The 13632-nt window shown below is 36.8% G+C and overlaps 1 protein-coding gene across 1 annotated transcript in view; it reads left to right on the top strand.

The window, feature by feature from the left end:
• Nucleotides 1–100: 100 nt before the first annotated feature.
• Nucleotides 101–13632, top strand: part of afg1lb (AFG1 like ATPase b) — a 48598-nt gene continuing 35066 nt past the window's right edge. The window contains exons 1-5 of the mRNA XM_015351138.2: nt 101–242; nt 1074–1297; nt 7979–8030; nt 8998–9099; nt 9930–10060. Coding sequence (XP_015206624.2) covers nt 128–242; nt 1074–1297; nt 7979–8030; nt 8998–9099; nt 9930–10060 — 624 coding nt within the window. The 5' untranslated portion in view covers nt 101–127. The remainder of the gene's footprint in view (nt 243–1073; nt 1298–7978; nt 8031–8997; nt 9100–9929; nt 10061–13632) is intronic.

Genomic DNA, 13632 nt, shown 5'->3' with positions numbered 1-13632 from the left:
TAAAATGTAACGTTTGAACAAAAAAATCTACAAATACAAAATTACAGAAATTGCTGAACAAACACATTTTCTGATGTACTCTGCCCTGTGCTGTTTCTTAATAAAGTTTGAAATCATTTGAAAGAAAATGGCTGCGCCCTTGTTACCCTTGGCTACAGTAAGATGTTTCATTCGATTTTTAAATAAAGAAAACATTTTAGTTCAAAAGAAATTCTTCTGTACATCACGGAATTCCTTAAGTGGTGAGCACCTATTTTCTTTTTGGATGTTTGTTCAAACAAAACGTTCTATTTTCTAAAAGTGCTGCTGTCACCTGACAGAAGTGTTTTTTTAGCGTACGGATTAAAATGGAATAAAACTTGCGGGTTGATGGCAGCGGTGTAGCAAACCGTATATAAAATATTCCAGGCTTTAAAATAACTAAAATACTGAAATGTCAGTCGACAAGTTCTTAATATGATCCTTGGCAAATCGTCCTTTCAAAACAGATATTCATTAAGGAAAAGTCCTTTGGAATGCCACTGAACAAATAAAAGAGTATTGCCTTACTCAATTAAAGTTTAAGCGTAACAAGTTTGAAATATTTTTGTACGAGACGTTATGCACCCACTACAATATTCCAGACAGCAGATTCCAGTAACGTGTTTTTAAAAACGCATTAAACCACCTGACCTAGTAGTAGAACATAGTGGTACTGAACCTTTAACAGAATGTGACGACACCATCTTTGACTCTAGTTTCGTAGCACCCTTGTCTTTCGCACAGTAAAATTATCCTCTGTTTGTCCGGCGAATCCCGGCAGGAAAACAGCTGCCCAAAAGTTTTTTCTTTACTTTAAAGTTTTTTTTTAATTTTCTTGCATAATGTCAAAAATGAAATAACCGGAGAGGCAGGCTATAATGCATTTTTATATGCACACACAAAGATTATTATTTTTTAGTAGTGGGGACATCCACATTGTTTTTAAGATGCAAGCACAACCTATTGAGTTAACTTTAGAAGCATGCATGTTTCAAGCTAATACTGGGCTAAAATGCCATAATTAAAGTGTTTGTGCATTTTCTTTATTGTAGACCATGCAGTCCATGTTGCAAACACTGCAGCTACACAGACCATTGAAAGCCAGCCTCCTGGTGATTCTTCAAGCTTCAGTGGCCCACTGGAGCATTACAATCGCCTTATCCAAGCAGGTGCACTGAGAGAAGATCAGCAGCAGAGAGTTGCTCTTCAGCATCTAGATCAGCTGCACAAGGCCCTGAAAGGATACAGCAACACTCCCCTGAGCTTCCTGTCAAAGGTGAGAACTGAGGGCAGCACACATTCAGCAATCTAGAAAATCTACCTAGGTAAGATATAAATAATAAATAATCCTAACACATTTACAGTATAGTGCTTTTCTGGAAACTCCACTCATAGCACTATACAGGTAATGGAGACTCCCCTCCACCACTAATGATGCAACGGCAGCCATATTGCGCCAGTACGCTCACCACACATCAGCTATCAGTGGGGAGGAGAACAGAGTGATGAAGCCACTTCTTAGATTATTGTTAGGAGGCCTTGACTAGTAAAGGCTATGGGGAAATTGGCCAGGACACAGGGGTTATATCCCTACTCTTCTCAAGAAATGCTTTGGGATTTTTAATGACCATGGAGAGTCAGGACCTTATTTTTACATCTCATCTGAAGTGCAGTGCTTTTTTACAGTATAGTGTCCCCGTCATAATACTGGAGCATTATGGCCCACAAAGACAGCAAGGTGAGCGCCCCCTACTGGCTGCACTAACACCTCTTCCAGCTGCAACTTTAGCTTTCCCATCCAGGTACTGGCCAGGCTTACTCCTGCTAAGCTTCAGTGGGTTGCCGGTTATGAATTACAAGGTAATGTCTGGAATAGGAACCGATTTAATGATTGATCACAACTGGTATTCACTATAGGAAATGTGTTGCAGCAGGGGGAAGTGTTTATTCTGGTTAAAAAAGTGGGAGACATTTAAAATATATTCTATGCATTTTTTAGTCTCCCAGCTCTTCAGGGTGAGTCATGTCTAAAAGCACAGAAGAGTTAGACTTTTTGCAGAAAGTAAAATATCAAGAAAAACATTGGTGAAAATAGATTATTTGAAGCTTGCAAGTAGTAGTCAAAAAAGCAATCAGTGTACGAGACCCAATGTACAACAAACTCAATGTACGACAAACTAAACTTTTAGGAATAAAGGGAACAGCTTGAAGAACTTAAACCCCAGCAATATAATGACAGTTGTGCAAGCAGACTTACTGTATGAACATTTTAGGTTGGAAAACCAGTAAAGGTGAGGGACCAGCAGAGATTTGCAGACTGAGGCAGTCACAGTCAAGCAACAATAGCCCAGTTCTGAATATATAATCTCAGAATCATGTGACTTTAAGTGCCATGTGTGACACGGGTATCGCCGCATCTCAATGCCAGCCTGGATCAATGCTACAGTGGGCTGGGAAGTTCAGAAGAATAGACCAGAGTTTGATACAGAATGGTGGACTGTGTCAATGTTTCTGGAATGGGGAATTGTGTTCATTCCGCTTAATATAAGACAGCTTTTTGGGCAGTCTGCTTTTTACTGGCCGCAGGATGCTATAAGTTATTTGCTCAACATATGCTCCTGTTCAGTGCAACTTAAACAGCATTACACAGCATCAGGTTTAAGTGTAAAGGGAGCAAATATTGTAAGCAAGTGTAGTAAAATAAAAATAGCAAAGTTATAATTAGGCGAGTTCAAAAATGTTGAAAGTGTAATAAATTCCTCACTAAAACAAGAACAAAAAAATATATTTATTAAGTGCTAAATAGCAGCGTGTACTGGCAGTGCTGTTACAATGCAGAAATATAGACACAATGCTGGTACACATTCCAAGTCTGCAGTGAATAAAATCATATAACCATTAAAAACAAGAGTTACATGAGATCCATATGGTGTTAGCATTACTGTAGGGTGAAGTTGAGGTGATTGGGTGATATGAACCTAGCACACATTTATATTAGTCAATGTGAAAGAAAGACATGAGATTACACTTGCAGTATGGTTAGTACTTGTGTCAAAACTGTACTTGTTAGGTAAAACACATACATTATCAACCATGAAAGTATGTTCTATACCAAGGAGACAAATACAGTATACCACTCAGGGGAATCTAGGATAATGATAAAAGATTGATAGCTTAAAGTTGTACTACTCTTATCTATAGAGTGTCTTTTACTAGACTTTACAACCTGGATATTTGTGATTAGGAGAACAAAAGCTGTAGAGTGAGGCTGAAAGTGTGACATCATATGCAGAGCTTGGCATTAGCAGTTGGTGTTCACCACATTTTATTTAAACCACAGTATTGTTATCAGATTTCTCTTTAACAGTGTTTGATGCCTGATTGATATAAAATGAGCTGATTGGTAGACATTTAGATAAAGTAATTATAGTCTAATTTTGTTTAGAGCCACCTGCAGTGGATATCAAAAGTCTACACACCTTTATTGAAATTTCAGCTTTTGCTGATGTAAAGGCTGAAATCAAGACAAATCATGTCAAACCTTTTTTTTCACATTTAATAAAATCTTGTAACCAACAATATTTGAGTGAAAAACAAATGCGTAATGTTTAGGAAAAATAATTAAAAATAAAAAACTTTCACTGCCTTTGTTGCATAAGTGTAGACACCTTTTATAAAGGGGATTGTAACTGTGATCAGATTTAACCAATTACATTCCAAATCATGTAGAAAGGTAATTTGCCTTTACCTAGCATCAGTTGAAGTGATTCTGATTAGTCATTAATATAATCATTTTGGTGCACTATAATGTGTACATGCACATTTATGAAAAGCTAATAAATGCACATTTATTTATTCTGAAAGATATGACTGATTTCTTAAGCAGGCTGTAGCTTACAACTGAACAAAAAATAAATATGCTATAGTTTAATTATCTTTATTGTTGCAATCTGCTCAGCAGCTTCAGAACTGATCATTAAATAAGTTAGCCAGAAAAAGTAGCTGAATTCAACGTCGACAGATCTCATCTTGTGACGAAGAGATCCTAAGAAGGTGGCTTCTGTCAGCGACAATCATTTTAAAGGAGAAATTGAGAAATAACAGTGTTGACAGAAATGATTAAAGGGATGCTGACCAGTGCTGTAGGTTCATTTCAGTAATGATCTAGCAGGACACTGATGAAGAGGAAAGGTTGGAGATGAGCCTTTGTCAAGTAGGCTGTGGAGGGTTGTCAAAGAAAGAAGGGACAGATGGAACTACAGGACATTCGAGGTTGCTAATGGAGGTGTTGCTGGAGCAGCTACAGGAGAGTTCTGCCTCGTGTCATGGATTTGTTATTTTTTGTTTTTCTGAAGAATAGAGCATCTACTCCATATATCTTTTTATTTACAATATGTGCTTGTGATCGTGGAGCCATATTTTGTGCTATCAAAATATTTTGAAAGAAGAACGGTATTTTGGATTGCTGTTCCCGCTGGGGGCCCCTTGGTTTTTTGTTTCGCTTTGTATCAGGGGCAGTGTGGCTGAGCAACAGGAAAGAAGGTCAGGGACAAGTGGAGGGAAAACACACTTGCCGATCTTACTGCAGAAGAGAATGTAGTCTGTGAGAGCTGTCTCAGTAACACAGTCACTGAGACAAGCCAGAGGGATCTCAACAGGCTTTGGTCCATCCACAGGAGCAGGAGAGGCGATTCTGGGGAGGATCCCGCCATTTAGGGAAGGGCAGAAAAGACGTCATGAGAGGTGGAGAAGGAGTTAAACATGTCGCATCATCAGCTCTAAAATCTAGAATGTCTTGGTCAGACAGCAGCTAAAGGTTTCTCATCCATTCCATGAGGCACAGTGATTTGATAGGTAGAACTCTTGAGGCACAGAGGCAGAATATTAGAAAAAGTCTGTGCCTATGAAGTGCACTTCGGCACTTACTCATGCAAGTCGGGATTATAATAGTTTGTTTCCTGGCAAAGCTGTATGTTTTTCGAAACTGTTATGGACACTTTGGATACTCAGCGTACCACATAGAGGGCGGATTAAAAACTCTTCGGCTAAGAAAAAGGAAAGATTGTTGGAAGCCTTTGTATTTAATGTACACATTTTGAGCAAACCAACTGATATCATAAAGTAGACAAATAATTTTCAATTTATGTTTATATTACATCAGAAATGTAAACAAAAAACTGTTGAAAATTATTACAGATGTGTAAACAAATGTGCGCCGTTAGCAAAGTCAGTGTGTTAGAGAAATATAATGGCATATCTCGGAGTTAAGAGTTGAGAAGGCTGCAAGAAAATAGTGTTCCTTTAATTATGTTTACACAAAATAAAAACGGAAATAACTTTTTAAGATCATTCCTTTGTACCAGCTGGAATTGGGCTTGAACATGCCGTTCATAATGTAATAAACAAACATCTAATGGCTCATGCTTAAAACTGAATATGACTCCTGAAATGCAGCTTGTTTTACTGTGTTTAGGTGCCGTCTACCTTTTGGTCAAAGTGATTTTTCTTTTCACAAGGACTGTCTTTTGTTTGGCTGTGTTCTCTTGCCTAATTGAAGGCGGGTTTTTCCAGCAGTGTCCAGCCTCTGTGCTTGCTGAAGAGTAACTCCACTTCAAACCTGATACTCTAAAAGCATCACCAGGTGTTCTGCTTGCTGAAATTAAATTTACTTTTCACGATTCTGTATTATTATGGATCATACAATATAATAACAAGAAAAGTAATATTGCCGTAATAGTTGTAGTTATTTATTTTAAAAACAGTACATGTCCAATACCTAAAAAAATACATAATGCATTTTACTGAGTTGCATTTAGGAGATGTAAAGATTTTTGACAAAGGGGACACTAATTGTAAATTAAATGGAAGACTTTGTAATTAAGACATTTTTGAGAATGCAGGAACCTTTGTCTCTGCAATCCAACAAAGTGTATATGTTGTTAATTCTACCTAAAAAAAAATAATTGACCAGAAATACGGTGTATGTCTTTAGATGAGTATTATATGTAAGATGAGACCTTTTAGTAGCAAGCTTGTTGCAGATAGTACTCAAGATGAGGACTTCAGATTTTGAAAATGACCTCCTGCTGTTTTTGTTTTATTTTATTGTGTCTTTCAGTTATAATGAGAGGGTTTTATTGTTTGGACGTTGCTTTTAAATGCTGAACGATACTTTGGAATTATGCTTCCAACTCTAGTTCTTTAGCAATTACACTGGTTTGAATTAGGTCATGCTGCTGCCATTTTAATTTGCTCTCCACTTCTGCAGCTCAGCTTTTGTACTCTGATTAGAGACATTGCTGGAGAACAGCAATGCACTTGCTTAAAATATTGACCAAATTGTCATTGTGCATTTCTAATGTAGGAGTAGGTAGCATGTTTGTATTTATCCCCTAATTAGACATTATTAGTACCAAATGCACTGCATCAAATCTGTTCTCCTACTAGTAAACATGAGGCAGCTATGATACAGTAATGAGTAGCAGAATGAGCTGAAGAAAGAGATCACAACAAATATACATTTTTGATTAAGTGTTCAGAGTTTGCGCAAAAGTTACTTTGCATTAAAAGGACAAGTAAAAAGGATCCTTTGGGGTATATAGCAAATAAACAAGAATTCAAAAGTGAATCGGTGATAGAACAACGCGTTATACAACCAAGCATGAACAAGTGCGACTTTGAGTGACTTTAGAGATTCGTTATTGCTCATTGTTGTCCTTCACAGCCGCCAGCTGGTCATGGAAGAGTTCATAAAAACAAATGGACCTCATTTAACATGTTCTGGTTAGAATCTGCCCCGAAGGGAATGACTTTCAGCATCCAAGATAATGATTTCTTATTGAACCAACTAACGCATTGATGGGAAGCTCATGCAATAGTTTAAAATGCCTACATTTAATTTCTGTCAACTTCATGCACATCACAGAACACTTTTTTTGTGTGACTTTCCCAGCTGATATTCCTGGAACGTCATGGGTACTTTAATGATATTTTTCATGATATTTCTCTGCTTGCTTTCTCTTCCACTCATGCACACCCTCCCAGTTCGTCTTATTTAAAATGATTGTCGGAAACATTTCAACCATATCCCTCTTCAGAACCTCTTTCTTGCTTTGGACTATTGGCACAGAGCCACATGGGAACTTCAAAGCATTGTAGTATTGTTCTGGTGCAGATCCTACTACATTTTTGCTATGGAGAGATATGTCCACTTTTCAATTTAAAACCGTATTAAAGCTCAGAAAATGTAAATACAGCACGAGTGATTATCTGAATCAAAATGCACTGTAAGTGGTGCCATGAGATCATTTCCTCTTTGGTTTTGTATCATAGCCTTTCGGACTGGCAATAACTCATTAGTTTTTTAAGATGTTTTTGCCTTTTTATAGTTTTTGCAAAGTGAGTCCAGTAGTTCTTCCACTTAGTTGTTGTTTTGGGGTGCCACAGTTTCCGGAACACAATCCAGATGGCTGATTGCTGAAGTCTTTACCATTTTTAGTGCCTCAATTAGTTTTAAATTTGACTAATTTAAATTTACTCCTCTTAACTCCTTTTAATCACTTTGTTTCAGTCAATATAACTGTAGCCTGTGAAAGGTTTGGCATTAGACTACATTTCTTTTGGTTCTGTTAAAATGTCTAATCAGGATTGTGAATATTGTGTCTTTCTGTTCATTGTTAGTGTTTCATGCATAAAAAGCCTGATATAAGCTATTGATTACACATGACAGACATTTATTATTATTGTTCCTCAACTGACACGGGAGGAATACTGAGAAAAGGGATGTTTTGTGCTTTAGACATGAAGACAATGCAATAATATTGGATCGCACTTAAGCGACAACACCCATCAGCCTCTGGAATGATAAATTCAAAGAAATAAAATGTGGTATTGAACTATATTTATGTTAAATCACAAGGAAAGATTTTTAGTTTCATCTGTCTTTTCTGTTTTTCAGCTTTTCACAAAACCTCAGCCTCCGAAAGGCTTCTATATCTATGGCGATGTGGGTAAGTTAAGTAGGAATGGAAGATCATTGCGCAGTAGTTTCTCAGGATACTGTTCAGTATTTGCCCCGGAGCTCCACCTATTCATTGAGTCAGCACCAGCTTTTAAGTTTCCTCTTTTTCTCCTTTTCTGATGCTGAACACCAGAAGGGGGTCTGTTCCTAAAAAAGTGACTCTAATTGCAGCCACTTAAGCAAAACCTCCAAGGCTGTTTGCTTCAAAAGTGGAAAATAGCCTCTCAATAAAGGGAGATTGATGGGATGCTTGAGATCACAATATATAGACGCTTTATCCAAGAAGACAAAGGCAAGTCAGTGGCAGATAGGCGGTCCCAAAATTATCTGACAATGTTTATTTCCTTGGGAAAGAACCTCACGAATGGGTGCGACTGCTACACTGAATTGACCAGGTGTAACAACAGCTACTGAGAGCAAGTTAGGATGTCAGTGCTTTCATTTTGCTTTCTTTACTTGCAAAAGTGCTTTGCAATAAGGCTATTCCTCGCTGGCAAATAGGCAATTAGCGATGTCGACATTTATGTGTGCACACAGAATGTCCAAGCCTGTTTGTAACTTTCACAAGACTGAACAGAAGATCACAAGTTTGTTTCTTGGGTATCTGAATGAGAAACTAAGGTTTTGTTCTGGTTTAGTCCTAAATTATATATTCATGAAGGTGCTTTTTCTTGTGCCATTACTTCTTACTTGTTTAAATCTGAATAAATAAAGAGATTGTCACACATTTTTCACAGAAAAAGTGCTTGATTGTATTGCTTGATACCACCTGACAGTGCTATAACCCAGGAGGGAACAGTTTTATCTCTCAACATTTTATACTGTTGAACAAATACTGTCATTGTGAAGTATTGTATATATATATATTTTAAAATATCATACATAAGAATGTATAATTATAATTAAATAAATTTATTAATGCCTTTCTGCGTAATTATGCAATGTTTGTGTTCCAGGTACAGGGAAAACTATGGTAATGGACATGTTTTATTCTCATGCTGCGGTTGACAAGAAAAAGAGGGTCCATTTTCATGGTTTTATGTTAGACGTCCATAAAAGTGAGTTTTCTCAACTTTTTTTATCATACCACAGAGCTGGATTGTACCCGAATAATTCTCAAAGTCAGGGATTAGCTAAATCAGGATTTCATATCTGATCACATACCCTTGGCTAGTGCTAGTTTCCACCGTACTGTAGTTGTTCCAGTTTACTTCATTATGAGTTGATTGTTAACTTACTGTTACAGTATACACCAAATTTAGACAAGAAAGATTGCCTTGAGAGCAGAGCTATGACTGATACAAACAGGCATACTTACTTTTTCTAGAAAACATTCTAGATTTTGAATGGGTCTTACTGTAATTTTATTTAAGAAGGGGTTTACCTGCAGATAGAAAATACTAATTTAGAAATTCAGTGCATTCACTGTAAAGTTTGAAGAAAACAAGTGCCGATTTAACTCTAGCTGATTGTATTTTAAAAGATAAGAATATCATTCCTTGAACAGGATTACTCATTTATATCATCTTCTCCTACATCAACGTGTTGAAGTTTTCCAAGTTCATTATTCATTATTAACTGTTTTCATAAATCTGAAGTGAACACAACAGTAATTAAATATGCTTCATATAAATCCTAGTCTTGCGCAGGCGAGTGGTGTCATAATTAGTAAATATTGAAAGCTAAGACCTTTTGTTTCATACAGTGTTGAGATGTATTTCTTTCACAGATACAGTTCTACTTCATTGATTTGTAGTAAATTGTGCTTGCAGTAAATTATATTCTTATTTGTAATGCAAGAATCTGCAGAATTACTTTTAGCGTGTTTTAGTGTAATTATGACTGTGAAGATATAACCAATTAATGAGCTGTCTTTGTCATTTCATAGGAATCCATCGCCTTAAACAAACTCTGCCAAAGAGGAAGCCTGGATTAATGGCCAAGTCTTATGACCCCATTGCACCAGTAGCTTTAGAGATCAGTGAGGAAGCCTGCTTGTTGTGCTTTGATGAATTTCAGGTGAGGACACAAAGAGATATTTCTAATCAGTGAAGTCCCTATTTTGAGATCCTGACAGATCAAGAATGAACATCTCATTTGGTCAAAACTGGATTTTATTATTTATAAATAATTAACGCGGATTGCTCATTTGCCTGCCTGGTATTTCTAGATATACACATGCGAAAAGAACTTTGTGTTAAAAATATTTACAGTATGAGGTGTCTTATTAACTGCTTCTGTCCTAGATTGACACCACAAAAATGAGACATGCTGTGCAATGTCAATTCAAAGTTTTTTTTTGTCATCTCTAAAGATAAGAATACACCACACAATCGTGTCAAATGATACATGATTCTTAGCTTGTTTTGTCAAATCCTGTCATCATGCAGTATACTGTATATGAAAAAATAAGCAATATGGTAATTGATCACATTCTTGACTGTCAAATCAGTTGGTGTCTTCATGCTCGTTCAATTTCCAATGAGCAAATACAGGAATCAGCAGAAACAGTTTATGTAGTGAGAGCAGTACTTTGTGTTGCAAAGAGCAAACTTGAAATTTTACGTCTCATATTATGGTCAGGGGAGTTGGTGCTCATGCTGAGATGTTTTAAGGTTTGTGAACATGACATATTACTTCTATGTAAAAGTTTAAACTTTTCTCTATAAATGCTAGCACACGTGTTGAGAGATTTTTCTCTTTTTGCATGTTTCATTAATATACGTGAATAATGTATAACAAAGCACTTTATACCTTAAATTCCACTTTTATTACTTAGTGCCCACTGGTGTGCTGATGTGAAGTGCTGAAGTGCAGCTGTTGGGTTTTTTGAAGTAGATCGAACCATCTCATGTGGGAGTATTTTAAAGACTGTACGTCACGTATTGTGCACTTTAAGTTGGAATGCCTAAAGAGTTTGTAATGCTATTGGCATTGCAGTAATTGAGGGGGTTTAAATATGCACATATAATAAAATAACGAAAGTACTTAAAGAGTTTGTTGATGTTTGTTAACGCGCAGCTTGTCCTGATGATAAGATGGACACATTAACACAGGACCTCAAGAGAGTTTTCCATGGTGTGACCATTAAAGTGAAACATTTTGGGCTTTGGAATCAAACTTGAAATTCCAGAATTGACCATTCAGCTTTCAGATTTTTGATGAGCTTGTAGAGCTTGTCTAAAATGGAACTTTCACATGTGTCAGAAAACACAACGTTTTGGCTGTGGAGCCGCCTTCTTCACCCGAAGAAGGTCCACAGCTGAAATGTTGTGTGTTTGCTTCCTTCTCTTTTCAGCATGGAATAAACCTATTACTTGTTCCTTTGCAGCCTACGCATGCTGACGCAGCTACCCACCTGAAATATTGTTTGTGTGCTTTTACCGTTAGCGGCAATGAGTTCATGAGCAGTAAATCGCACGTCACATTGACTCTGGTAAATCAATCTCTTCAAGAGGGGAACTATGGAATGCAGAAGCTGTGACTATTGATCTTGTTCACTAATCCAAGAAATCTACCAGCATTAAAAGTGACAAAGTATGTTAGTGCCACCTTGGCCCTGGTAGAAACATTGCATCTTTTTCACAGAGATGGTAACTCCAAATTTGCAGTTGTCTTTCCCAACCTTGTATCTGGAGGCTGGATTTCATTGCAAGTGAGCTGTTAACCCCTGATTCTGACTGCCGCCTTTAGCTAGCTTGTTTCGACTTTTACTTGTCCTCTTCTGCACTCGTTTTTTAGAATATGTGTTTTCAAGTGTACTGTTCCAGAAGTGTCAGCATAGAGAATGCCTGTCATTGGTGTGTTTTTTAAGAGTTTGCTCTCTTTTTTCAATTTTACAGGTCTAAAAAAGAGTTCAGTTGATGATGAACAGGCATTGTAGAAAAGACAATGTATCAGACAGTCCCTCAGTGTTTTTCTTGTACAGGGGTACAGTTATTCAAGTATGTCAGTTGACACACCAGAAGGGAGGGCAGTTCTGAGACAAATCAGAAACTGGGAAAGGGGTTGATACCAATTACATATCCCATTTGATCTTGTAGACACTGGAAGCAAATTTACAAACATACCCCAGATAGAAAACTGAAATATAGTTTTTGATGTGATTGGGAATTATAAGCCTGCTGGAACAAAAAACACAAAATACAGAGTGCCCCAGGACCAGGGCTAGAATCCCCCATCGTAAAACTATCAACAGCTGTTAGCACAGGTTTCTTCTTGAGTCCAGTGCTGTTTTATATGTACAGTGGGACAGTGTTCTGTTTTTCTGATACAGTTGTTGAGTTTGAAACGTTAGAGATCACATTAATTGTGTTTTGCTTTGTAACGAGTATTGACATTTTTGTTCCTGATATGATTTGCAGTGTCCATGAGTCAAATTATTAAACTATACAATTTAGTCACTTTCATTTAAGTTGTCTTTTAAAACGAATAGACTACAGTATGTCAGTGAAAGAAACACAGTATATTACTGTTACACGTTACATATAAGGGATTATGGGAAGTTGCTTTTAAGAAGTAATACAGTGACTATCCACACACTAAATAGATCACTGTGACTGATTCCTTTTTAAATGTATTTCCTCTCGATTTATTATTTTTCAGAAGTAATCTCTTATGCATGTAATTTGCAACTGTAAAACATCTTTTCCCATCACGGTCTGTAAATAACAGAATCCAAAGATGTTTAGAAACAGTTCTACTTGATTTGTAACATTTGACTGACAGAAGAAAATAAACGCAATGCAGGCACAGGATGATCTACTTTCAACTTAAATGCATTTAAATATAGTAACGTAAAAACAGATGTCATCTGCTCTGTGGTTTTAATTCTAAAGTTAATGAAAGCAGAAAGCACGTGTGGTGGCATTAGTTGACTCTAACAGGTGATCTAAAGGCTCACAACCCATGTTCTGAGTGCTTTAACTCGCTATTTTGACTGCTGTGTTAATCACAATTTTGAAATTCAGTGGTCGGATTTGTTGCATGCATGATCAACAGAGGAGAAGGAAGAGAAAAAGTGAGAGTTCAAGTTAGTGCTTTGATCTGGTGCTGACGATTTTGAGACTCCCTGTTGTAATGATGATTAATTCTTTTTAGTGGCCAAATGTAGCAAACTATAGGAGTTAGTTCATATTTAGATCTGATTTGATTGCCTTGATACATTTTGTCTAACCGATCAAAGATCAATTTTGAAATACTAGTGTAACAACAGCTTTTGAAATGCTTAATGTACCCCTGAATTTTCTTAGTTGTACAAAATAAAGAGAAAAGGTTACAAGAACAAATTGGGCTAAGATAATTTAACTTGACGTAAAATGGAGAAACCAGATTATGCTGTAAACACAACTAGAATGGATTGCCTGTAAATCCAATAAACCTGGAGCCCTCTAGTGGTTTCTGGTGTTCTGAGACAAGCGTGCATTTATCTTCAGGGATGTCTTGTTCATCTGTTAAAATTAGGATTCTTACAACTGAAATGATTTTTCGCAGATGAATGTAGAAAACAGAAAGGCAGGCAGAGAGGCATATGTTTGCATGCTTGTTGTACTGTATGTACCAAAAGATAAATGGCATTAGCACTCAAACAT

The sequence above is a fragment of the Lepisosteus oculatus genome, chromosome 2 (assembly GCF_040954835.1).
Source record: "Lepisosteus oculatus isolate fLepOcu1 chromosome 2, fLepOcu1.hap2, whole genome shotgun sequence".
Lineage (NCBI taxonomy): Eukaryota > Metazoa > Chordata > Actinopteri > Semionotiformes > Lepisosteidae > Lepisosteus > Lepisosteus oculatus.
This window is presented reverse-complemented; position numbering and strand designations above follow the sequence as displayed.